Source organism: Vollenhovia emeryi, unplaced genomic scaffold, assembly GCF_000949405.1.
Source record: "Vollenhovia emeryi isolate VEMERY1.0 unplaced genomic scaffold, V.emery_V1.0 DF939132.1, whole genome shotgun sequence".
NCBI lineage: Eukaryota > Metazoa > Arthropoda > Insecta > Hymenoptera > Formicidae > Vollenhovia > Vollenhovia emeryi.
Genome location: NW_011967234.1, coordinates 1,661,814 through 1,688,823, shown reverse-complemented (window position 1 = coordinate 1,688,823; position 27,010 = coordinate 1,661,814). Strand labels below are relative to the sequence as shown.

The following is a 27,010-nucleotide window of genomic DNA, read 5'->3' as shown; positions in this document are numbered from 1 at the left end:
CGCCTTGCAAATTTCCACAGCAGCAGGAAGGCGCGTGTCGGATTGTCGTGCCGATTTTACAACTATCGCGTCGCCCTTTGTTTCGACCGGGAAAGCTCCCCCCATCGATCGTCGATCACGAAGGCTTGCGTGTGATTCATAAATTTAACAAGACGCGTGCAAGACGTGCCGTGATTTACAAGGCAATTTGCCGGAATGCTCGTCCGGCGATCGAAATACTGATCGAACTGTCGTGGTCGATCTTGCATGTTTCACGAAACTGTAAGGTGTAAGGTCAGCGCGCGATTAAGCCCGTGATTGGCCGAGTGCTGGCATTAATAAAGAAGCGCGACGCTATATCAACTTAACAACAAACTTGATAAGATCAGCAATCATATTTTATTAAAAGTTCCATTTACGTGACTTTGAATACAATTCTTGCAGCGTTCTATTTCCAATCGGTTTAAATATTGAAATTACTGAGTGAATTACTGATCTCTTCCATCCATTATACTATGCAATTTACAAAAATACATTGTTTCATACATTTCTAATGGCTGTCGCATTAAAAATATCACTGCAAAATAAACTAGCGATACAATACAGTTGAACTGAAGAGATAAACAGTAATTTTGTTTCTTTAGTTATGTGCAACAAAACTAACAGTAAATGTAACATCGATTCAAAATTTACTTTAAAGTGAAAACAGTAGCCAAAGGTTACGCACTTTCAGTATTATTAAAAACCTATTTTAAAGATGTGTAAGCTTGACCTACTTTACCAATTCTATAATCACCGAACAACCAATTGCAATCGTCACATAGTCAACGCATGGGAATGTTATCGCATTAACGCAGCTACGTATAAATTATAAGAAATTAGCATGAGTAAGTTCAAGGCCTATGCGCAGGCATATTAGCAACGCACTAATTATTCCATAGCATGCTTTTGTCAAATACCCACAGGTTTTACGAACAAATTTCGTGAGCATATTACGTATTAAGTATACTAACGCATTGCGATGGACAAAATTAAAATACTTTACAGCAAACGTATATTCGTACTAATTATGAAAATTAATATGTGACGGTTCCTTGACATGTGACGATATCAATATCTGTAATTTTTATAATATACTTATCAATTATTTATTTATCACTTGTCCAAAGTATCAAATTAAAAGAGAACGAAAGAAGGAGTAGGAGAAAAAGAAGAGAGAAACAAAATCAAGAGAAATCTGTACACTTTTTCGCTTACTTTTCGTATAAAATTTGCGATGTGTACAATTTGCGGCGTTCTTCAGTTTCCATCGGAAATTCACTCGAAGCGTAATCGTCATCAAGTTTATTATGAAGAAGATATCGTTCATGAAGTCTGTCAATGCAGAAGGCAAGAACTTCCATTTTCTGGAAAAGTTTTCTCAAATTTTCTGATAAGACCGCGTCTTTATCGTCCTCTTCTAACGTATTTGATACCTGACCTGTTATGTGTAACATTATAAATTACATTTTAAGTAAATAACAGTATGCTGCAATACACAAGTAAAATATATTAAAAAATCTATTTTTTTAATGTAATAGTTGACATACCCTGTTGCCATGCCAGATCATTAGTCATTCGTTTCTTTCGAAAAGAAGAGTCAGCAATACTGTGCGGATAGTTGGAATTTGGCATACGTTCCAAGATGTTCCTTACAGCAACGTATTGTTCACACAAGTGATGTTGGAATGCAGAATGTACGTGATGAATACTGCAAAAATTATTCCAATAGCTACTCTCATGAAAATCTCTTGGCAGATCCCGCGTCATACTATCTGACATTTCATTTTTAAGTAGAGCAATGAGACTCTTTTCCAAAAGGTAAAAATATTCAGGATCTATCAAAGAAGTATGAGTATTATAAGGATCTGAATGATCTTGCTCTTTGTTGCTTTTTAATTGCATTTGTTGTTGTGTATCGAAAAAATTCAGAAATAGATTCCATTCTTTGGTTGAATTTGTGGTACCGGAATTGAAGTCAGAAACGGAGAAAGATATTGTCGCGTCTGGTTCTACATCTTTTTCATTTGAGTTGTTAAATAAAGAATCGTAAATTACGTAATCTTGAGTGATTGCTTCGATCTCGAAAGGATCAATGTATTCATCATATGAATCCAGTAATGCATCGTTTGAAATTTTTCCACTTGTAACACTCTCTTGTAATCCAAGCGCGTCGATTACTTTCGATATGCTATCTCGCAAAGTTGTAACTTCCTTATCAACATTTTCATTAGAAATATTTTCAACGTCTATCTTCTTATTTGCATCTTCGTCATACTCGGTACGTAAAATGTCTTCGAAATTAGTGGTTTTTGGAACGTCGGTTACAGGCATTTCGGTAGAAGTAATACTCCATTCTTCGTCGAACTTAATAGCAGGACATATCACCTTGAGAATACCCAGTTTAATTGTTATCTTGCACTTACTTCCTCGAATAACATCATCAACACTCACGTCCTCAGACGTATCCCGCGATAACGAGTCATGTTTCTCACTTGATTTCGATATATCTTCCAATCCAAGATCTACAAAGGGAGGAGGCGCCATAAACCATTGGAATTGATCAACATTTGTCGTCGAGGATTCTACGCTATCTTGCACTGTTGGTTGTAAAAGCCATAATTTGTCAGAGTTCTCAACATTCTCAGTTGATTCGTATTTCTCATCTTCTTTTACGATACTCTCGGATGGATATTGCTCTTGTACATTTTTCACAGTAGATAGTATATCAGAATAGTCTTGGTTTCCGAACTCGAATGCTGACATATCGCTATCATCCATGTCATGATTATCTACATTGCTTTCGTCGATGCTACCGTTTGACCTATTCTCTATTTGTTCTGAAATTTCTGGTGCTAATGTAAGCTCTTTAGTCGAATCTTTTACCAGTGTATTAGAAAATTTATGAGACTTGTAAGGTGGGTATATGACCAAGCCTGGTTCTAAGAATATCTTTATTGGTCTATCGTTTTCGTCAATTAAAAAACTATTTTCATTACGATTGTCTTGTGCCGCATCTTCGGTTAAATCGACAAATTCACTAATCGTATGATCTACAAACTTTTGAGGACTTGAAATTGTTGCGACGTTCAATTCTGAATTTTCAAGTTCGTTGGACGCATCTGGAACATGATTTTCTTCGCTTTCTAACATCAAACCATTACCATCCTCATTCATGCCTTCGAATTTTTCTATATCGTTAGTTGCTTTTATTTTATTTATATTCCGCAATTTTTCAAAAACTTGTTCGTGACGGAGGGATTTTTCGTTCTTGTCAGTATCAATTTTTATCAAGTCTCCATCAATGTATTCAGCTAAAGAAAATCGTGGTACAGGAATCTTCGTAATCTTTTCATCATGCACTAAATTTCCAAGTCTCGCCAGTATTCTATCGACGTCACTTATTTCTGCCACGTTGTTACTTTGCACGTCATTAGAATTTTGCGCATTTGTTTGCACCATACTAGGAACACTTGTTACAACTTTCTTGTTTTGTATTAAATTTTGATCTTTTGTAAACTCTATGTCTTTTAAAGGATTATTTATCTCATCTATAATAATCTCAGGCATATCTGTACTTGACGTCTGTGTTTTAAGTAGTGATTCAATCATTAAGGAATTTTTCTCTAAAATGGAATCAGTCTCATTTTTCATTTCTTCGGGACGATAAAACTGAAAAATCATGTAACAACCCCATCCGAAAAATAACGTTACTTCTAATAAAAATATCAATCTGAGATAGGGTATGCATCGTAAGCAACAATTGGTTTTATATTCGATTCTCCTTATGACTTTGTGGTTTTCCCGATACAATCCTTTTTCCACATCTTCGAGTTGTGTGTTATCTGTGCAAATTAAAATTTTGATTTATTTAAGTATTTTATTTACAAAATAACTAAGTTCATTAATAGACACATTAAAAAATGTTAAATTTATTAGATAAACAATATATATCAAACCGTTTAAAACTCTAATATAGATTTGTAAAAGATTATACGCAAAAATTTTTTATGTTATAACGCACAATTAATTTACAAGAATAAAGAAACAATACGTAAAAATAAAAATGTTAACGCGGCAAGTACTGTATAAGCTAATGCTAATGTAAGCGCGATAAAAGCATTTTACATTATTGTAAGCAATGTTGTAATAAACTTTTCATAATTACGACACGAATAACTATCACTCTTTTATATTTAACATAGAAACACAAGTAATATTGCTCACTCTCACTAATGCTCCACTGTTCCGTCATGATGAACGAATAATCGTTAACTGAGTATTTCTCCGAGATGAGATCTTTAAATATTCACAGTAGTACGAATTAATCTCGACCTGGTAAAATAGCATACAGAAGGTCGAGATAACAGTTATCGCCTTCCACGTTTTTAGGCACAAGAAAGACGGTCATCGGGTCATCAATTATCTATCCCGGGTCAACAGAGCTGTGTGTGATGACAGTGTCCTGTTGTCAATAGAAACTCACCTCGCACTTATGTGTATTATAGTTGTTTATTTTCGAAATAAATTTAATATAAAAGGCACAAAAACATTTTTTTAACAGATTAGTTTTATTGCATTTATAAAAGTCGATTTTACATTGTTATAAGCTGATTGAAAATTGTACATTTAGTATAAATTGTTGAATACATCAAATTTATTAATCACGTGTTATTTAAAATCAGTCTTTCTAAAATTCATTGTTTGGATTCAAGTAGTTGTTAATTAAAATTACCTTGATTATGTTATAACAAGTGACTATAAATGTATATTTACTTTTCAGATCAATATTGTATAAGCGATATTTACGAAACGATATTTCCTTTGGACATTAAAACAAAAAGATAAACAAGTTTTCAGTTTTTAGGAAATTTTTATATATGTTATATTACTTCCGTCTTATGCATTGAATATAAGTTTAAACAACATGTATCATTTCAAAGATTATATTCTTGCGATAACAGAACAGGTGTTCCAATCGAGTTGATATCACAAGACAGTGCCGGCCTTATATTCCAAATAACCAAGTCTAAAATTTGTACACGCAACTCTAATAAGAGATGAATAAAAAAAGACGATTTAACTTTACATAGAAAAGGATTTTTTAAATATTTTTTATTACAATAAAAGGCATACGTAAGTGCGTATTATTAAATACAGACAAAACCGTTGATGATTAGCCCAAGGAAAATGAAAAGTCAAGATAATGTCAATTTGATGTCATATTGACCAGATTTATGTCATATTTTGGCCAATATGACATCAAATTGACGTCATCTTGACTTTTCATTTTTCCTTGGGATGTTAGAAGCAGTTGTGGGAATGAAACATGATAATGATAGAACATACAAAAGAAACAGAAAAGCGAGACATCCTAAAAGTAATATTTAAAAATACAATATGCGAAGAGCAGAAGATATTAGTAACTTTGTTACTCGTTTCTAAATGATATACGAGACTGGATCGGTTTTATACTTTGTTTAGCTCCGGCACTGATCTTAGATTTGATAAAAGAAGCCCGTCTGATTAAACTTCATTATTGAAGACGTTGCAATAGTATTCACAAGTTCTAAAGATGCGACAAATTCAGCAAATTGTGTACATTTTATTATATTTACAATTTTTCGTCCACAATGGTGAGTATAAACAAGAATTTCGGATCTAATAATGAGTTATACATTCTGATACTTTTGCCAAAGTTCTCCAAAGTAGCTGTTATTACATAAGTGTTCTTTTATAAACGTACTCTAAACATATAATAAGTTATTGTTAAATGTAAAGAAAATTCAGATAAAGATTACAGTAAGAAAAAAAATATTTTAGTGTTCACATTTAACACATTCGACATTTCATCGAAAGAAAATACCGGCGATACAAGTGATATAGTGTTAATTAATGAGTGGGAATGCACATCTGATGATGATTGTACGGCGAAAAGCAGCGTATGCAGTGACCATTTGTGTCAGTGCGAGCCTGGATTCATTTTTAATGCCGACATGACAGCCTGCGTTAGAAGTAACTTTGTTTTATCAAATCTTTATTGCTTTCTTAGAATCATTATTGATAGTGCATGAAGAGAAAAATTATCGTATCACGTTTCGTAGTTGCAACTGGATTGTATGATTCATGCGAGGATACAGTACAGTGTTCGGCTTATCTCCTCAGCGGTGCAAAATGCGTGGAAAATGTCTGCATATGTGGTCCCGGTTACTATTATCTTCATGGTAGATGTAATCAATATGTCGGTGAGTGATCTTGTACCATTTTACTCGCATTGCCTTTCCATACCGTTAATGATGGAAAAGATTTATTAATATCGCTAATATGTAGGTTTGTTCGAGAAATGTAAGCAAAATATAGACTGCTATGTAAACGCCGAGTTTGAAGCAAGCACTTGTGACACGGTTGAAGAAATTTGCAAGTGCAGTCCTGGCTTTTACCAGCGCGAATATCGCACTTGTCGGAGAGAAGGGAAAGGTACATGACAATATTACACAGATAAAATCGCACGACATCGAAATATTATATTGTAAGACATTATTTAATATTATTTGCGTAGCCGTCGGCGACGAGTGCACAGTTGATATCGATTGTACCTTCGGTAATGCGACGTGTAGTGAGTTCGTATGCGCTGAAAAATCCAAAGATAATAAAACCGTCGAGCTTTCGTCTGACGTTATATTGACTGAAATAATTTTGGATGAAGGTTAGTGTATAATTTATAAGTAACAAATATATGATAGCGTAAATATAAACTTGTTAAAATTCTTATTGGTAAAATGATGAAACTGTAGGTATGTCTACATGCGTGTATGTTTCTGTTAGGAACTTGGGTGGACAGTACTTGTACGACCGACGAGGATTGCAGAGAAATGAGAAATGCCATATGTGGTCCTACTGGGACATGCCGTTGTGACCGTGCATATTTCGCATCCAGTACAAACACCGAATGTATCCCAGGTAATATTAATGACACTATCACTGGCGCAATTTTGCAGGTGATGATATTCAGGCACTTATGTTGGCAGAACTCGGAGAGCCTTGTCAAAATGACGACGTCAGCTACATCGAGAAATCCATTTGTCGTGAAGGAAGATGGAGTTGTATGACAGGCACAGTTGCATCTAAAGATAATCGCGAATGCCTTAATGGTAAGTAACTTTAAAATTAAAGTGAGTAATTAAAGTAATTAAAGTAAGTAACTTTAATTAAAAGCTAAAGCATTCAGTTTTGATACATAAATTTTTTCATTGGAGAGACAATGTAAAATTAACGTGCTCGTACGTCAGAAATAAAAGAATGTTGATTCGCCTGAAAATTATATTGATTTCTAATGTCTCATTCAGTGACCAGAGAGTATATGGGAAATTGTCACCTGGACGAGCAGTGTTATATCTTTGGTCCGGATGCTATGTGCAATAATAATACATGTGTGTGCAACGCGAATGTTTCCCATTATGTGGAGAGCGAACTCTTTTGCTGGGGAAACACGGGGCCCGGTGAAACTTGCAAACAGGACCGAGACTGTTATGTGAAAGATTTCAAAGGCAATTTAATATGTAACGATACATTGCAATGTAGCTGCCCTGATGACACGCGCTTAAGCAGAGACGAAATGGCTTGTATAGGACGTACAGGTTAACGATTATTTGATTACTTTTTCGTAAAAGTCCATTACGTGACGATTAACAAAACTTTTGCACTAAATTTTAGGACTTAAAGGATTTTGCGAAATAAACAGTGATTGTGCGATACCGCATTCCGTTTGTAACAACCAAGTGTGCACGTGTGCCAAGAATTATTATGAGTCACACAAGATGTGTTTGGCAGGTAATATTGTATTAATTCTTCTGAAAATATTAATTTTTTAAAAGAAAACAGTTTATATATGTTATATTAATCTTTTTGAAAAAATTACTGATTTCACAGAATGATAATTAACTAATGTAACACGTAATTGAAATTTAATAATTAAAACTAACAAAGGTAAGATTTACGTGATGCTGCAATTGCATTTTAGGTATTAATGCTGATTGCACGAGTAATATGGCTTGCGCGCCAGACAATGCCATATGTATTTCAAAGAAATGTTCTTGTAAACCGAATTATGTGTCTGTGTTTATTGATTTGTGCATGCCAGGTAAGTGTTTATTTTAGTTCGTTCTTACAAAGGAAATATTAAAATTTTCATGTTTATATTATCGATAATTTTAACGATTGGATTTAACGTGTTTCTAGTGTTATCGTTTGGCGAACCTTGTTCATTTGACGCACAATGTTCTGCTGTGACAAAGGACGCAATTTGTAGTACTCTTAAGAAGAACGAAACTGACACCGAATCGACAACGGTAGCAGAAAGCAGAATGTGTATTTGTAGTACAGAGGATCACTACAGATTCGGTAGATGTTTTAAGAAGAGATGTAAGACAGAATAATTTATGCCATATTAATTTTTACGCGTAAATCACTTAAGACATTGATATTTATATTTTTGCAGTTCTTGGCGAAAAATGCGTGAATTTGGGCGAATGTTACGGAAATTACTACACTCAGGACAAAATAGTTTGCAGAAATGGGATATGCGCGTGCATATGGGGCTACATACAATCGGATGATGCCGTCTGTACGAAACATCCTCAAAGTTCAAAATTTTTCTTACCAGGTAAGTAGCCTTGACTCGGTTAAGTGACAGTTGATGGAAACTTTTTGCCGCATTTTTATTTCCGCCTACGTGAAAGCAATGTAGATTAACGGGGACCTTTCTCAAGTGCGCATAAAACCCTTTTATGTGGCGGAATAATGTGCTCGCAATTACGAATCGCGCATTCGCACGCCAGTTCGAGAGCTGTGTTGTAATTTTTGCGATTAGCATCGATAAGACGTGCCTGCAACAACATAGCCCATCTGGAGCAGACTTTTTGCTCGTAGAAAGTGTGGAAAGCAGCAGTGCTCTGTCGAACATTGCTACTGCTCGAAACACATAGTCTCGGAAATAAATTTGCTACCATGAATTTTGTTATCACGTAAGAATCAGTGATGATGGAAACAGCACTAGCCTTCCAAGCAACGTTTGACTGATGAACGCTATTTTCATTTATAATATTTTTTATATTTACCTTGTTCCGTTTTGTCACTATTCAGGCTAATTTGAATAATAAATTAACTAAATTGCACTTCTTTCCAGGTATCTAACGTCGTGTCCATGGGATATTTTTCACGAATATCTTTTATACTTTTTAGTAAATTCTTTTAGATTTGTGAAAAAAGATGCGAGACTTTTTGCAATAAGAAAAAGACACAAATATTCTGTAAAATTGAATAAGTTTGCGCTGTTTGTTGTTACTTACAAATAATATACTCACAAATAATATATTTTATAGAAAATGTATGGCAAAAGTAAGAATTTGACAACAGATTGCTTTTTATTAATGAAGTCAATGATGTATACACATGTATATATGTATATATATGTGTGGTGTGTATCTATATATAAAACTTTTGTTAAAATTTAAAAAATTATTGACAAAAAAGATGACACAGAAAATGTCATTACGTTCTAGTCTATTGAGTCATAGCCAGGCAGCTGTCCATTAATTGCAAATATGCTATAACATACGGTTAGGTCATTTATGCGTGATATGCACAGACGGAAAATGTAACTGTACATAGGCGTGTGATTTGAATACCGTTATTTCCGGCGATAGAGATTGATTAAAGAAAAACTGCGTACTTCCGCCAAATGTGATAAGGAGCCAAATAACCGGCACGCGAGCCGCGTCGGCTGTGCTCATTATGACCATTGCTACTGAGCGAGCAACGCTCGCTTAAAGTACGCTTTCAATGACGTCATTAATGTATTTAAGGCATTGTGACGTCATAAAAATAGGGAGAGGAGAGGTCAAGGTATTCTACTCAGGTATATGTTCTTTGTGCGATCGACCAGAGCTCTTACCAAATTGGAAACTAGAATACGTCAGAAAAAAAAAGTATGTCAGAGCTCATTGTAAAGGAAATTTTTAGTGATTATTAATGGTTCTAACTCAAATGTTATTTGCTAAAAATGTTTAATATAATATAAACTTTAAAGTAAAGTATCACACCAATTTGTAAAAATCTTTTATTTAATCTATTAGGTTGTGAATTGTCCGTCACTGTCGGTAATAAATGGCTCGAATAAGATATTTTGCCTTCTAAGATTTGTGGTTTAATAAACACACATTGGAATAATGGTAATAATCTCTTTAAAAATTGTAAGAATAAAATAGAATAACGGATAACGTAATGTGTGTATATGTATATCGTTATATTTTAATAATTTAATGTTAGTAAAACGGCATATTATACATATAGGAAAATTTGCCGAAGAAGATTAGGTAGTGAGAAAATGTTGAGAAAGCTTGTAAATAATGTTTGCAAGTTTGCCATATGTTTAAGAGTTCTTTGAATGTCCTTTCGATATATTTTGAACTTTTGTATAACTTACATCACTTTCGTCGCACTTTTAGTTACGATTTAAAATTACCGTCAAATAGGATCCGCATGATAAATCCAGCCTAACCATCAATCTCAATTTATAGATCCATCTACGTTTGTCACCAAGCACTAAATCATGTCACAATCAGTACTAGTTTCAGTGTAGCTATATGTATAGTTCACATCTCGGGCCTTTGTTCCTTACAAGTTGCACTGTAGCTAATTCAATGCCTATTCAGTGTTATACATTATGGAACATCATGTATCTCACCAATGTACGAGGCTCGTTATATTGACAACGCCCGGATATTAACATTCCTTTATCAAGAATCTCAAAATTAGCGATTGCCAGCAAAGGCCAAGTTTTCGCCGCAAATTGCTAAAGAGCGCAGTACTTGTGTTACCCGGCAGAAATTCTATTGAAGGGAATTGTGCTAGACAAGATGTTCCAACTTGCCGCACGATATTCTTTGCGTAATAAAGAACGTTTCCTTTTTCAGTTCATAAATTTTATAACTAACAATGTTAGAGGCCACTGCCATTCCCAAAGAAGGAAAGAATTTTACGTCGTACTACGTGCATCGTTGACATTACAATTTGAATAGCATTCTGCGAGCAACCTCGTGATCTTTCGTACACTTCCACACTTGGGCGCAATCTCCATTTATATGACCTGAGCGAAATTACCACCCGCGTTATGCAACATAGATACGAAATCAGATTAAAGGAAATTATTTCTAACGATCGCAGGAACGAACTGCTGATGTTATCGCACTATTTGACCATTAAGTACGTAGATAGATTACTATCTTTCCTTAATTTCATTACAACTGGGAATGATAACACAATATTTTATTTTTCCTAGAGCTGCCTTATTTTTCGTAAAAAATTTCTATCGATCAAAGACAGAAATTTTATCTTTAAAAATTTTTTCTTCATTCTTTTAATTAAGCGAAAATATTATACACAAAATTGAATAGCAGAATATGTATCTAACATATAAGTATGGAACAGCTGTCAATCTGTTCTGAAAGCACACGGGTATATTCACACGCTAAGAAACAGAGAAATTCAATTAAAGTGTTGTGTAATTGAAACCGCGATAAAGTCGATCGATTATAGTAGCATAGCGCGAACATAAAGACAGTGGGCGTCAGAATCGATATAAAGCTATGTAATAAAAATGTTTACACGATTTTAAATCGCGTTCCACTGATGCCGATTAACTCGTACCAAATTAATCAAACAGGTATCTCTTTGAATAAAAGTCCTAATTAAATATTTTGATGTTTAAATACCAGCAGATTTATAAGCAACATTTAACATCATCGGAAATTCCTAAAGTAAACAAGTTTTAACGTCTTTACTATCGACATGGATTCGTACATTTATCATATATTCTATTAAATAAAGCTTTCCTTAATTATTTCATGGCTTAATGCTTTCTTTATGATAATTGGATGAAATTCAACATTGGTCCGATAGGCGTAGCACTAGAAGCAAGTGGCTATATTGCTGTAGATACAAACACGAAAGATCAAAGATACAAACCCTTCGACTTCGTACTCGGTATTCTTATCGCATTATAGATGTATCTATCGCAAGAAATCGAGCCGTTTATAGGTCCCGAAATCAGGTGATTTGTGATATCGGATACGGTATACAAATGCTTCTCTCTATCAGCCAAAACGTTCCCTCGTTTATCCGTTATTCGCGCGTGGCGAGCTAACGAAGGGATGCGAAAGGTCACACGCCAACCAGATGGACAGCCGATAGAGGCTCGACCTGGCTTCTTTCTTTGTAAAATGGGTCAGAACTCGCTCACGCGGATAGGAAGTGACGCTACCACGAGGATCGTGGGCACGGAATTTGAAGTTTTAGCACGCGGTCAAGCTCGTATCTCGAATTTCCTAGCATTCTTCGCGATGTTCTCTGATTTATACTCGGAAATCAAATACTCTTGAATAGGCTTAACTTTGCAAATATCTACGTGCACACACACACATACGCGACGAGAATAATTTAAATAAAACAACAAAACATTTTGTGAATATTATATCTTTAGTTTCTTAATATAAAGTAAATAATATTATATTTCTTTGCTCCCTTCAAGAAGGTAAGTAGAAAGGTGAAATTTGAGGCTCAATCTTCATTTTCAATTGTTTGCCACAATATTAATTGAATCTTTTATTGTGTATTATTTTGTACTGCAAGCAATTTGGATACTGTTTAATGGCTACAGTAATTAATAATTTTATTTGTCAGAGACAAATTTTCTTTACAATATTGCTTCCAAGAAAACACATTTCAGTTCCAATAACATCCGATAGAAATTGCGCTTCATATCTTATACTATACAATATTACTCTAATATCTATGATGTACTTTAGTAAAAAATTGAGAGAAATTACAATTTATAATTTACGGAATGACATTTCTTTTGCGCGCGGCTTCTGGAAAACATTTAAAAGGCGTAACCAAGCATTACAATCTCTAAGTAGATATCATCTATAAGTTACAAGGAAATCGCAGTGCGAGGTTGACGCAGAGGTCACGATTTGGTTTAACAAGTTTCTCGCGCTGCGAAATGTTCTCGCCCGTGCACAAGCGTCGCGGGGGACTAATGCAGGAAGAAAATTACGGACGGACAGAGATCTGATACCGCGGCCCGTCGCGCACCACGTAATTTCTCCGCGTAATTTCAAACTCGACTCGCGGCCGGCTCGTGCCGATCTAGGACGCCGACAAAAGTTCGTGTCGCGATACCGCTTCGCGCACCCGTGACGAAAATCGTCGTTGAGAAAGACGTCAGCGCTGAGGAATTTAAAGGGTTGCCGGTAACTTGTCGCGGCCGCCAATGCCGCGAGCGCACCTGGGGCGAGCATATAAATCCTCGGCGGTTCCGAAGGAGGTAACGCGGAACGCGCGTCGTGGGATTGTGTCGCAGCGATTTTCTTGCGGCCCGCGTATACATATCGGATCGCGTGTCCGACATTACCCGCCCAGGGCATGTGTCATGCGTTATATGGTGCTGACGGAGGCCAAGGTCGCGCGGCCGCCACCAGAGACGCGAGACTACGCAACGATCCATCGGGCGAACTTATCAATCAGCAGGTACTTATCGGAGAAGGCATCGGACTGTATAAAAAAATGTCGAAACATTACATCTTGCGAGGAAAGTTAGAAAATTATTCCATGCGCGACACGTGAAAGAGAATGTAGAATAATTTTCTCCAGTGCTCTTTACACACAACCAACACCGTTACAAAAGCAGTTTGTTCCGAGATTTTTATGCATCGCGATTGCAATCTCTTATATCAAACCTTTTTTACTAAAGATTAATTTACGGAATTTAATTTTATTCGAGCACGATAAAATTAGAAGGGAGATTTGCAAAACGCAACTCCTGCGAGCCACTTGCGAACTTTTATGTATTAATATCGATGACTTCGTAATTTAATTAGATCTCATAGATACGCTGATAACACGTGAGCTGATACCAGACGTAACGGAAAGGGGATGTCGTGGGAGGGACGGGTTACGTTTAAGTGTTCGTTAAACTTGCGCACTTTTCTTATCAGATTCCAGCGTGGCTGCCGCAAAATGTGACGCCCGATCGTATCTGCGGAATAAGTGTTTTTTAACGCGCATGCCTGACAGCATCCCATATTTATGTGTATACGGTCGCATTTTATTTTTACGTTTCATAAAATGGCGTTCGCCGCCGGCAATTGCTATTTAAATGAATTTCGTATACCGGGCACGCAGCGCGGCTCGGCGTTCTCGTGAATTTATTTGCATCTATTTATGAACGAAAAAATTTATACATAACAAAAGACACGAGGGAGAAATGTAAGTCGTCGCGCGTCATTCCCGATTGCGGCCGTGTTATCTCCCCGCGATGACCCTGTTATGGGCAAAACCGCTCGATTATTTTTCATCTTCCTCGAAGCAAGCGATTTATTATTACGTATGTAATATCTAATTTTGTTTTAAGCGTTTAAATGATGTCACTGCGATGAAATAAGTCACGCAGAGCTGTTCACGACTGCCATAGGTTTCCACGAGGGCTGGCATAAATATGCATTCATTATTGCAATGCAACTTAAAAATCGCGGAGTTCTACCGACTTGCACGGTACACACAATTGCACATTTTATTTCGCGAAAGCCTGGCGAGAAAGAAGTCCGTATTGCCATCTATCAAAGGAATCGCAAACTCACTGTTTCAGTCATTCATTCGTACAGATACAGTTTTCAATATTCTTAACATTGCACAGAATTACTTATCATATTTTATTAAATATTATTACAGAGCCAGTGACACTTGTAAAATTTATTCATTTTTACTTATAAAGGCTATTTCTATGATAAGCAAAAAAATTAAATAAAAATGTTTTATTGATATGAAGTCATAAATAATTTTCTCACTAATATGTAAACTTTAATTATTTTAAGTAAGTGTGAATTAATGTTATACAAATTTTATAAAATGTACTATTTTGATATTTTTCTCATATTAATTTCACACATGACTTCTCAAGAGCTGTGCGTCCTCGTACATACGTGTATGCATGTAGACTGCATGTTCATGTTATATTTCCTGCACTTCTGGTATCATTTTACTTTACAACATGCAACACGTAGATAACACAATTTGGATGTGGGCCAGGAATTTTCCATCTCGAAACTTGCATACACGCTCGTCTCTTGGAACCGATGAAATTACCATTTGCTGATATATCCAGACTGATCTGTCCGGAAATTTGTAGAGAGTAACGAATCGTTTCGCAAAAGTTCGCCTCGGCGGAGAACGAATTTTTCTTCCTTCTGCCTTTTCTATTTTACTGCTGAATTCGTCCATTTGATATATGCTCGCTCTAAGTTTCCTCAGGTTTCAAAATATCAAAATACGGAGAGATGCGTGCAAAATACAAAATCATATAAGTATTAAAAATTTTTTATTTTAGATTTTAAGTTCTAAACTTATTTCTTCAAAAATTTAAATATTAAAATTTATACATACACAAATAAGTAATTTTTACTCATATGTTTGACTGTTGAGAAATACCTATATACGGCCAGGGAATAAATAGCGCGCATAGCTATAGTATTCTAGTAATATGTGTAAACTATATAAAAATATATAACACATGCATACGTAAATATATGACATATACAAAAATATGTATATAACACGATAATAGTAATTTTTTAAATTTATTTCACCACTAATACCAAATGTTAGAATACTTCTAACTTATAATAGAATACGTAAAAAACTAACGTAACGTAACATGCTAATTTGTGCAAATTATACTATATAGTACAAAGAACGTTGGTGTGAAATTTATATTTACTATATTTTGCTGCAATGTATTCTCATCTGGGTGTTTATTACGAGCTACAGCGAAAACGCTTTAACTTAAGCAACAGGGTGCAAGTATTTTGTACCGTCTATCGTATTAACCAAGGGTAGCTTCAGCCAAAGGGCGAATCGGAACCGAAGGGCGCGATCCGTCCGAGGGGTTGATGCGTAAAGGAGGAATATACGGTTTACCAGCTAGCGACGCCAGTATCGATCAGTCGCACACGCGTATAATTCAACGGCGTCTGGATATTCCACAACGAATCCTCCATGATTATCTATCCATTTTATATTTCCAATCTGTACATAGAAACGAGCTCAATGCTGGAGACATTATTGAAAAAATGTTTGGCTTAAAAATACAATATCGTGTGTCTTCTTAAAAATTTTTTATGTTCTAAGAATATATTTTGGCTATGCATTAAAGGAAAAATATGATTTACAAAATTAACTTTTTACAATTTTGTAATATATCAATCACTTTCTGTTGTAGGACAATATTGTGAAAGTGCATACATTTTTGTTTTTTACTAAAGAGAGATATGACAAATTCAATGCAGGCTTAAACGTATCAGTCAATTCAAAAATATATTTAATATAATTTACATAAAATGTAGATTTTATTTTTAGATTGTGCAATTTTGAAAAACTGCAAATCTTGATTTCTGAATTGAACACTGTAAATTTTGTTTTATTTTACAGCGGTAAAACCAAAGTTATTTAATGTATGTACGTAGAAATAATCAATAGCTAGTCTTTTTATTTATAATCTTAGTATTTAGATAGACAAGCATTTCTACGAATATCTGAATTGCTAATACATTTTCTTGTTATTTTAATCAACGAATCTTATCCGTGTAATCTGTACGAATATATCGCTTTATTTAAAAGTTACATGTGTTATTTTATCTGGTGATAACGCACATTGTCTTATTTACAAAAATTTACTGAATATCTTATTTATTTTTATATGCAAAGACTTGAAATAAATATGAATAACTTGGTGTAAAATAATATATATTACTCGGGCATATGTCACAGATATATTTTTTTAAAAAGCAGAGTCGAGTTTAGGCCCACAATTCATACGGATGAGTGCTATCGACTAAAACGTTAATTTGACGGAAAAAACGCGTCCTTCATACTCTACCAGTCGGAGGTAATTTTATTGGTAAACGACCGTCTATCATTCATGACAGTTTGACATGCATGTGCGTCGTTGAAAGATTATGCGCAAATAACAGTCTATGTTTGCTATCACTGCACGTTCGGAAAATAAAAACGTATATACTGTAAACGATCAGGAGTTGAGAAAAAGACAGGACAAACGGAAACGAGAGATGCGTAAGTCGCAGTGAAAAAAGAGGAATGCTCGAGTTGCTGAGCTACAATCTGCATGGATTATTGGGTTCAAAAGGCTTAATGCACAAAGGCCGTCCAAGGCTGCTGATTGTAGGCAAAATGAAAGATGGAAAAGAGAAAAGGCACATGTCGCGTGTACACGATGAAAAGATACGCGATAACTTTCGTACCACTAGATATTTTAAAAATAATAAAAGCTCTTGTGAAATCTATCGCCGGAAGCGTTCAGGTTGTTTTCGACTTGCAGCAATCTCGGTTATCGCTTCATTTCTATAAAGCAACGAACGTCGCTCGATAAAGAAGATTAACGTGCTGTAATCCTCGATAGATATATTCAGAAACGTCGTTCTTATATCATTGTGTCTGTACCGAGACATTCAAGTCACAAATCACATGGTGACACATGCATTTATTGTTAAATTCACTCTATACATTATAGATGCTTACATTAAATCGGTATGCTTGCAGTAGAAAATAGAAAATGTGATATTATGGTAATATTCAATTAAGGTTATTAAAAAAGCTAATGGTTATGCGAAGTATACAGTAATAATAATTATTAATACATTTAAAATCTGATTTTTATATTTGATTCTTCATAATAAGAGAATATCTTTTCAAACACTTGTTATCATATCTTAGGTACTATACTATATATGTATACTTTAAATATGTTTAAATAATATACATATATATTTTAAATACTGTATTATCATCGCGAGAAAAAACTCGAAACCTTATTATTTCCTGCTTATAGTTGTTTATTTCTTATTTGTTCGCATCAAATAGGTTTAAAATATTATTTCTATTTGGAAAGAAATTCTGAGAGCGCGTAAATACTTTATCCTAATGTTGTATTTTTTCCCGCATCAAACATGTTGTCATCTATTTCTGGTGCAATTGTGCACGCTTGGGTTGGGCGTAGGCTGTGGCATTCCTCCTGGGATTCGCAATTCCCAAATGTAATTTCTCGTACTTTCAGGGTAGAAAAGGGACCCTCTAAACGAATTCGAGAAGTGCAGCTCTTTTTTAAATAACAGCAAAGGCGAAAAGTTGCAAGTAAAGTCTAGTTAATGTTCAGCTTTTCAAATGTTATCACAAATTGTTTTTTGCAAGAGACATTTATTTTACTATCGAATTATTATTTAACACATAATTTAATTACTAAATTATTAATTTTGAACATTTATTTCATTTTTCTTTTAGATAATCTCTTTTGATAAGTTTGTAAAAATCCGATGTTTCCGTTTACGTTCTATTAATAATCCCATTCAGTTATCTAAAAATCAATAGATAAGATTAATTAATTAGTCATATTCTTGCTAAATTACGCGTATATGTAAAAATGATATTTATTCATCCTTTATCGCGCAAAGTGCGATAAAAACTGATTGATAAAAACAGGATAACTTTACTCAAATCAATGTGCAAAACAATGCCAAATTGAAGACATGTATTCACAACTATTAATTATTGCAAACACGTTTTACATTAAATAATATAACAAACCTAATTCAAATACTTACGGTTTTCTCCATACATTTCTCTCTTCAATGATGATCATGATCATCTTTTATTATCTGATCTGGTTTGTAGGCACAAAAGAACGCTATGCACCAAATGCAGAAGAGCACTAATAGTAGCAACCACGATATGGAATTGAATCTGTCCCATCCGAAAATAATATGACGGGCCGATTTAAACTGATGCTCGTTGGATTTCGAACAACAATTTGCTGCGCTACTCCGATTGTCCGCCATCGTGTCAAACGCTCTTATGTTATTCGACAAGTGGCGAAATATTCAACATCAGCGAAGAATTGACTTACGTCCGCTTGTCTGATAAATGAAACACCAACGCCAGCAATAAACGAGGTGAACATGTCCGTAATAAGCTAGATTAGATTAGATAACGTTTCTTGAAAATGTTATCTTTATTTAACTTCTTGAAAATATAAATTAATTAATGTACAAAAAGTAAGTTGTTATTTGCCACTCGTCGTGACTGTCCTCTCGCAATTTCGAAAAATTTAAACAAACAATTATTCTCTTTACTTGGCAATCACCAGTTCAAAGAAATAAATAAAACGCATTGAATTTGTCAGAGGATATGTCTCGGAGACATTGTCATTTTAAGTTATTGATTTAATCAGCTTCACTGAGGATGATCCAAAAACGGGTCGAAACGTTTGGAATTCTGAAAAATTTGGTCTAAATATTTGACAAAATCGCACATACACATGATGTTGGCTCGCATTGGCCCTTTCTTCCTTCCTAAAAATAAAGTATTATCCTAAGACTCTTTATTCAATCATACTTATATAAATAATTCATTTTTTCCAACAAAGTTTGTCATTATCGCATATGTGTAACGTTACCATGTCTCTCGACTGAATTAAAAAGTTCTGTATCAATTAATTACGAAAAATATGATTTATTCTCGTGTACACACGTACACAAATATGGCGGAATATTTTATACAGTTATTAACCGATTATTGCAATAAAATAAATATTTAATTATCTTTATGCATTTTACATACGATTGAAAAACGTCAACTTTAATATTCTAAAAATGTATTCACGAACAACAGTCTGTATTGTCATTACTACTTTTCTCCCATGAGAATAACCAATATCCGAAAGCTGTTCCAACTCCGATAGCGATGCAAAGCCAATAGTTGTATGTCATAAAAATAAACATGAGAAAATAGCCAAGCACCACTTGGATCACGTGTAGAAACGTTTGGAAGAAATGCACTCCGGAAAACAATAATGCACTGTAATAATAAACAACGTGGTAAAATTATATCTTAGAGAAATAATAAGCGCCGTTCACGCACATACTTTCTGGATTTCTTCTCTTGGTTCTCCGTAAGAAACGTCGTGCGCGCGAAGAGATACTCACTGCAATACACGAGTAAGTGACTGAACGTTCACGCTTTGCGCGTTTTATTAAATATTTACTCACCGATAAGATTTTAGCCCTTCGTACAATGCGGTTAAAAGAATGACGCCGATCACGGAACCGACCATTCCCTGCGCATTATTTATGTTCCAGCCACTAAACAGAATAGTTTCCGCGACGCCGCCATGAAATGACATCTATAAAATGCGCGACCGTTGCAATTACAATAATTACTGGTACGATGAAGAAATGGCGTGACGTAGATCCGCATCACCAACACTTACTCCATGCATCTTGCCTTAGGATATCGCACCGTCAGATGCTCTCGTAAAAGACAGCGCGTGCTTTATGATATCGCGCAAGGAAATTTTTGTCAGACTGAATTTTTATCAATGATATCTTATCTCGTATACTCGTATAGGAAGTTAGAACCACCAGAAACTATAATATTTAATATAATAAATGTTATTTGGCTACTTTATTTCTTTTACTAATTTCAAGTTAAACTTGGCATACATATTTATTATTGAATTTTAAAACAATTTCTAATTGATTAATATAGGACAAATAATTACATAATTATAATAATATGAAAATGCAAGGGAATCGAGAGAGAGAGCATTTTAAGTTATATATATTTTTTAATTGTTTATTAATCATATTTAATTTTACAGAGATTGCCAAATGAGTTTACTTTGTACCATAATATAACGTGCTATCTCTTTTTTTTGCACGAGAGAGAGAGATTGTACTGTCTTGGAAACTGTAAAAATTCCATATATCCACAAAATTTAAATATTTTATCGTTATACTAGAATTTCATTCTCTGGAAGCCGTAAAATATGTACGACGCCACCAGCTGTGTAACTGTGTAGTTACTGACTCAAACAAAACAGATACGAACGAAAGATATCAAGTAGTTTGTCTCGTTGTTGAAGAAGAGCGCTTTTGCTTAAAACATACCGACAGCAAATAACGTTTGACAGAAATTAGTCTCACAAAAATTATTCTGCGAAAAGAATTATCTCAGGAATTATCTATTATTTAAGCCGAGACTCACGAAAACGGCGAAAAGCTGCGAAGATAACACACATGTTGCGAGATTCCGCGCAACGCATAGTTTTCGAAAATCTTCAAGGACTTTTTTCGAAGATATGCAATTTAATTATATTAACAGCAAGTTTGAACAATTTAAATAGTAACAGATTCCCACCGTTGCTACCGGCGCCTTTATGAAAGCTGGCCCTGAATAGATTTTAAATTGAAACGCAATCGTGTGCGCGATCCGCTTTCGTACAGCTCGTCTACACATGCCGGGCGAGATCGACCTGCGAACTCGGTCGCGACGGCGATTACATAATATCGCGATCGTCGACGAACCAAATCCTGGCTCACGATTGTGAAAGGGCCAAAGAGTCCTAGATGTTAAGTAAATCGATTTCTCCCGTTTCTCTCCCTCTTTCTCGCCGACTTTCTCCCCCGTTCGGGGTGCATACGCCACCACCACCACCAGCAGCAGCAGCAGCACCACTACCCTCGCCGCCCGACGATCAGCCAAGATGCCCAGCCTGCGTGAACGAGACAGGCGCAACCTGTGGCTGATCCTGACCGGCGCGCCTCCCTCCGGAAATTCAGCCACGCTCTCAATCCTCAAAGCGCTTCTACTCAGTGCCATTCTCACCGTGCGGCCGTTTGCATCGACAGCCTCTCGCCGAGGAAAACCCCGACCGTGCACGACCTACGGATACGTCGTCGGCGGCTGCGGCAATGCGCGTCGGATGCAGGTATATCGTTGATGCAACGAGGGACAAATCGCGCACGGAGCGCCGCGACGCAACCCTCCAGGGGTGACCATGAGCGTGCCGGCTTACCGAGCTGTTGTGGTGAAACCTTAGTCCCGACGATGCGGCGATAGCTAGTTTTAACAAAGTGTCTGCGTGTGCATCGCGAACGGCCGCCAAGTGCCAAAAATGTGCGAGTACTGTCTGAAAATGTCGAGAACGGCTGGACCGTGAGTGAAAGAGGACCGCGTTCGTTGATGGATGCGCGACTAGCGACCGTCCGTAATTAGCCGCGATCGACGACGACCGGCGAGGGATATCCTCTCAAAAAACGAATACCGGATATATTACTGATCGATGTTATAATAAGTACGATCAGAGAAAGGTGAGTGTTTCCCTCTGTAGTTCAAATCTGATCCAATGTCACTTAAATTATAATTGCATACGAGAAAAACACAGAACTGCGATGTTACGTAAATTCAATAATCCTACAGATGCGATGGGATAATTAATCAACTAGCAAAACATTATCATAGACTCCGAATTGTCTGATTTTCTCTGTTATTTACGTAGATATCAGCATTTCGCTCATTAGCATTTTCATTCAGCCGTATCTCTCGTCAACTGATCGAGTAGGGTCAATGTTCTGTCACGAGGTGCTCTCTGTTCGTGCATCGCATGCTCTTCAACACATATACTCATGCGGGAATGTGTATTTGCGTACGCAGCACTCAATAAAATTGAAATCAATTAGGACTTCGCGTTAATTTGCTTTTTCCAATTTCTTTATCTCTAATTAAATTTCACAAAATAGATTTTTCTTCATCATACACGATTTCTCCATTTTCTTCGTTTCTCTTAAATATTGCAATTAGAAATACAAAACTAAACGAAATTTGCCGAATGTGATCTAGTTAGAAAAACATGCGAAATATTAATTAACACATAGTAAATATATCCTATGAAAACATTCATAGGATTATTATTATATTATACTTGTAAGATACACAAGTCAAAATGCATGTACATTCAGTTAGTTTTAATGTATACAACACAAAATATTCAGATAACATTCGTAAATACTTTATTAATTAAGTATTATATTAATTGATAATATTAATTACTCGTTTCATTTTCCAAAACATCGTGTACAGAGAGACTGAAAGAAACATCGGATCGTTTAATTTTATTTTATCTAACATTTACGCAACAATTATTTTAATCTAAGCTTTCAATTGTAAAATTGAATAAAAATGTGCACGTACGAGAGAGAAGTGTCATCAATGCGAGGTGATATTTCGCTAAATCCATTATTTTCTATGACGTTCAACTTCGTTTTAAAATAAGGAATGTAAAGTAGTGCTATATAATGCATTCCTCTAGACATAAAAATTTCCTAACGGAAGATCGCGCGCCCAACAAATCGGATGAAAGCCATTGTCGTTGCGTATCGTTCATAATAGTTAGGTCCGAGTATAATTGCTATTATGCTTTGCATACAGGCCTTGATATAGCACCGCGCATTTGTCTACAGGCAACTAACAATTCCAAATATTAATTTTCACAACCTCATTTTTCATTTACATGCATATTCGCGCGAACAAGCGCCATAATTGCATTTTACGTTATTTGCTCATTATCAGCAACTAAATGCTGAGCATGTAATGATGTAAATTCGATATAAATGTTGCTTGATGCTGCGGAAGCTCGTATAAAAGCTACGTTCCGATATTTATATGAAGAAAAACACAGCCAATAGATGAACAAATTGTTTTAACACAATAAAACTCAGCGACGTATATACAAAAACGTGTTATTTAACGTTACCGAGGCAAAATTGATCAAAGAAGCATTTTGCAAAATGCTTTATTGTAAATATTCTTCTTATTACTTCTGGCTCTTTTTATTATGAATAGATACTCATTCTGAAAGTATTGATCCAACAGTGAGGCTTGACGAGAATAACTCTCACTGCCTCTATTAATATCTGTTTTCAACTACCACCTTATTACACCTGTGAATAAAGAAATTATAGTCACACGTAATGCACAATTATGTTGCAGATGTAAATTAGTTGGACATACAGCGGCTCTTGGCAAAGAAAAACATATCGCTATATTTAAAGTTAATCAACGACATGGGACACGAAATAGAAGACTGATTAACTGCTGTCTATAATTTGTTAAAGTACATCTCATCGTAAGCTTTTTACCTTGTAATTGTTCAGCCTCGCATGATACAAAGACACACGTACGTTCGATTCGTAGAAAAAAAAAGACGAAGCTTCCGAATAGCGCGACGTCAGAGTCATATATCTTTCTATTTTGAATCAATACGAGATTATGTACAAAGAAAGTACTAAATGCTATTAACTTTCTATTAATCGATGTGCACTACCTCGGAGAAGGCGGGTTTTGATCGCAGATCACGTTTGCCGACCATTTTTATATACGAAGCCTTTTACTGCGACCAAATAAAGCTGAACGTTCATGCCGGTAAACGCAACATATCGTAATATCGGGGACCAATGCGAATGCTGTCGACATAAAACGCTCGCGCATGTACTCGTGTACTGTGCCGACGTAATAGAAACTTAACCGAGTCACGACTACCGAGAGAGAGTAGCTCGATATAATTTTCGACGTGAACATTACATCCAGTATAGGAAAAGGGCGATCGATACCATCGTGAGACGGGAATACCTAAAGATCGCAGAGGGTCTACAGCTCCGACGTTTATTTTTCGAGTGTTAAGTAGCGAAGTAAAGTTAGCGATAATTAGCAGGACGGCAATTAGCAGCGAACTCGAAGCATGTCGTCACTCGACAAACGAAGCGACTCAGAAGCGAAGACGAAAGTTTCTTCAACGCGTAACTCCGACATTGCCGAGTAAAAGGTCAGCCGGGGTAAAAGGGAAACCGTCAGGAAAGTGGCAGTAAGATGCCGAAAGGAAGTCCGGGAAAGGATAGCAGCGAGAATATCCAGTTGGAACCTTTGTCTAGGACGCCTAGGCGAACCGAATCTATCGACCCTGCGGAAATAGATGCAAAGGCACCGTTAAGACAAGCTTCAAGGAAGACGTGCGATTTAGGTACGTGTAACATTTTATTACGTCTCGTTAAACTTTTATCACGCGTTCTATATTAGTTATGCTTATGAACTGCGTTATGCAAGAAAATACGGAATGCGGTCCGATCGATAAAGGGGCAATTTTGAAAGGAAAAAGCAGGTGAAGAGCATCAAGTAAATCTTATTGATTGGCTACCCAGTTTCTGAGAAACTATTTCGGGTAGAAAGTAACGTGCGCGCGCTTCTTTATTGATTATGCGGGATTAATGTCGTAATGATCTACACAAAGTTTACCTACATTGTGCTCTACTCGGATGGCTCTCTTGTGCCCTCATGTTATTCAAATTTAATAAACTTAAACGCGAATACTGCTTAGGTAGATGTTTGAGATAGCGCTCCCTTGATTCTCGCGTGACCACGTAGATTGGCATACATTTAAGATTTGCAGATTATTGCCTTTCGTGACTTGCCCGCGATGTAAATCTAACTTGAGAAAATCTAAAGTTAGATATTGCCTCGGAGATGGAAGAATGTATTCGAATTTACGATCTTCGTGGTAGCCTAATAAGCTCACTTTCTTCCCTAGTTTATCGCGCCGGGTGTTTAGCTGATTACCGGAAGATCCGCCATTAACCGTACGTGTTTCGGAATTAAACCGTCCGGGGAAAAGGTCGGCGTTTACAACGTTAACGCCAGCCGATCCTTTCGGGACACGTAACTTCGGCGAACGTATTGCAGCGGGAAAGCGCATGAATGTTTCAATGCGCCTCGCCCAGCGTCGGAATCCGTTTGACCAGATACGGCATATATTTTAAAGCAGCGCGGGGATTCGCTACGACCACGAAAAATTTGAATAATTTATATTACACAACGCCTATCTTTTACGCGGTTGAGAGAGCCACGCTCGCTGTGACAGCGGGGACAAAATTGCAAGGGGTCATAAGTTCAAAAGTTCAGCCATTTATAAACATTCCCTTTCTATCTATATTCGTCAATATTGAAATTAGTCTGGGCATTATTAACTCTTGCGCTTTATCGATTCGCGGATATTATCGCCAATATACCGTTGAAAACGGTCCTCGTAAAAATTTAATTTACAAAAAGACCACGGTTTCGCCCTGCGACTAAATTTAACAAATCTTCTCTTGCTTCAAAAGTTAAATTAATTTTGTATTAAAAATTGTATTGCTCAGCTACGTTTTTTTTTCTATAACATTTAACTTTTGTTTCAAATTCCTGTTGCAACAGAGTTCATGAAAAAAAGTTTCTTCGTCAATAGAAGCGCGAATGTTGTTTCGTGAATGAATGTAATGTGATTGTCAGAGGGGCTGCGTAGAGAAAAGAAAATCGATATGGTACCCCTCGAACAAACTGATCCATTCGCAATTCGCCAGCGATTCTGATCTCAAAAGGGTCACATCTCATGTGGAATACAGTTACATGCATTTGCTTCAAATTTATACTGAATACAGTATTCTACACACTTGTACTATTTATTGCAGTTTAATACGAGAGAGATAAATTAATTAAAAACTTATATGTATATAGAATATCAAATCGGTTTGTTACTATTAATAACGTAAAGCAACATTTCAACACATGATAGAATCCAAACTAACAAATAATTTTTATTATTTTGAAATTATATTATCAATAAGTCTTAAATTTCAATTGATTGGAAACCAAAGAATTTTACGATACATAATATGTGGATTCAAATGTAAATTCGCAAAAACTTTTTTACGCACACTATAAGTACATATACTTTCTCTCTTTAATTTTGGCAAAATGTAAAAAATACGAAGCTCTCGAATTATTAATTTTCTTCTTGCTAAGCTAACAATTTTTTTTAAAGAGGTAGTGGGTAGTGAAATGATAGAGGACAGTATCTCATGTACGAAAATTCCTACTGTGTTTTCAAATATCTCCAGTCTCCCCGCACTCAAATTAAATCTTTTCGTCGCTTTTGTAAACTCAGGACAATAAGATTTTATCGCTCAAGTACAATTAGTAAAAAATGTAATATTAGCGACCC

General features: G+C 35.7%; 4 protein-coding genes across 7 annotated transcripts in view; 2 read left to right on the top strand and 2 right to left on the bottom strand.

The window, feature by feature from the left end:
• Positions 1 to 355: 355 nt before the first annotated feature.
• Positions 356 to 4,346, bottom strand: LOC105568024. The gene is made up of 4 exons (XM_012023375.1): positions 4,246 to 4,346; positions 1,569 to 3,863; positions 1,237 to 1,459; positions 356 to 1,096 (listed from the first exon to the last, which is right to left on the bottom strand). The coding sequence occupies exons 1-4, from the start codon at positions 4,271 to 4,273 to the stop codon at positions 1,090 to 1,092; spliced, it is 2,553 nt and encodes an 850-aa protein (XP_011878765.1). The 5' UTR covers positions 4,274 to 4,346; the 3' UTR covers positions 356 to 1,089.
• Positions 4,347 to 5,536: 1,190 nt separating this feature from the next.
• LOC105568023 (prion-like-(Q/N-rich) domain-bearing protein 25) lies at positions 5,537 to 10,197 on the top strand. Its single transcript, XM_012023374.1, has 13 exons — positions 5,537 to 5,654; positions 5,842 to 6,033; positions 6,123 to 6,263; positions 6,349 to 6,495; positions 6,578 to 6,724; positions 6,844 to 6,978; positions 7,047 to 7,169; positions 7,365 to 7,655; positions 7,732 to 7,848; positions 8,039 to 8,158; positions 8,257 to 8,439; positions 8,516 to 8,680; positions 9,203 to 10,197. Exons 1-13 carry the CDS (start codon positions 5,594 to 5,596, stop codon positions 9,208 to 9,210), a joined length of 1,830 nt encoding a protein of 609 aa, XP_011878764.1. The 5' UTR covers positions 5,537 to 5,593; the 3' UTR covers positions 9,211 to 10,197.
• Positions 10,198 to 17,582: 7,385 nt separating this feature from the next.
• On the bottom strand, positions 17,583 to 20,500 carry LOC105568022 (high affinity copper uptake protein 1-like). Of its 2 annotated transcripts, XM_012023373.1 has the most exons (7): positions 20,411 to 20,500; positions 20,190 to 20,323; positions 20,066 to 20,125; positions 19,829 to 19,998; positions 19,458 to 19,493; positions 18,747 to 19,058; positions 17,583 to 18,499 (listed from the first exon to the last, which is right to left on the bottom strand). In XM_012023373.1, the coding sequence occupies exons 1-6, from the start codon at positions 20,417 to 20,419 to the stop codon at positions 19,045 to 19,047; spliced, it is 423 nt and encodes a 140-aa protein (XP_011878763.1). In that variant the 5' UTR covers positions 20,420 to 20,500; the 3' UTR covers positions 17,583 to 18,499; positions 18,747 to 19,044. The 2 variants fall into 2 exon arrangements, with proteins under 2 accessions (XP_011878763.1, XP_011878762.1); XM_012023372.1 differs by having other exon boundaries at positions 18,747 to 19,493.
• A 1,173-nt stretch (positions 20,501 to 21,673) lies between these two features.
• Positions 21,674 to 27,010, top strand: part of LOC105568020 (endoplasmic reticulum aminopeptidase 1-like) — a 14,530-nt gene continuing 9,193 nt past the window's right edge. For 2 of the 3 annotated variants that reach the window (XM_012023366.1, XM_012023365.1), the window contains exons 1-2: positions 21,674 to 22,292; positions 23,971 to 24,997. In XM_012023366.1, the coding sequence (XP_011878756.1) occupies positions 24,847 to 24,997 (151 nt within the window). In that variant the 5' untranslated portion in view covers positions 21,674 to 22,292; positions 23,971 to 24,846. The remainder of the gene's footprint in view (positions 22,293 to 23,970; positions 24,998 to 27,010) is intronic. The other variant, XM_012023368.1, reaches the window with a different exon arrangement.

Bases quoted from the DNA above. Each gene is read 5' to 3' on its own strand.
- LOC105568024 (XM_012023375.1), bottom strand. From the start codon at position 4,273: ATGACGGAACAGTGGAGCATTAGTGAGA. The intron at 3,864-4,245 runs GTGAGCAATATT...TAATTTGCACAG, and splicing joins ACAGTGGAGCATTAGTGAGA to ATAACACACAACTCGAAGAT. The intron at 1,460-1,568 runs GTATGTCAACTA...TACACATAACAG, and splicing joins TGATCTGGCATGGCAACAGG to GTCAGGTATCAAATACGTTA.
- LOC105568023 (XM_012023374.1), top strand. From the start codon at position 5,594: ATGCGACAAATTCAGCAAATTGTGTACATTTTATTATATTTACAATTT. The intron at 6,034-6,122 runs GTAACTTTGTTT...CACGTTTCGTAG, and splicing joins CATGACAGCCTGCGTTAGAA to TTGCAACTGGATTGTATGAT. The intron at 6,979-7,046 runs GTAATATTAATG...TTATGTTGGCAG, and splicing joins AAACACCGAATGTATCCCAG to AACTCGGAGAGCCTTGTCAA.
- LOC105568022 (XM_012023372.1), bottom strand. The intron at 20,126-20,189 runs GTGAGTAAATAT...CGTGTATTGCAG, and splicing joins GAAGGGCTAAAATCTTATCG to TGAGTATCTCTTCGCGCGCA. The intron at 19,999-20,065 runs GTATGTGCGTGA...TTATTATTACAG, and splicing joins CAAGAGAAGAAATCCAGAAA to TGCATTATTGTTTTCCGGAG.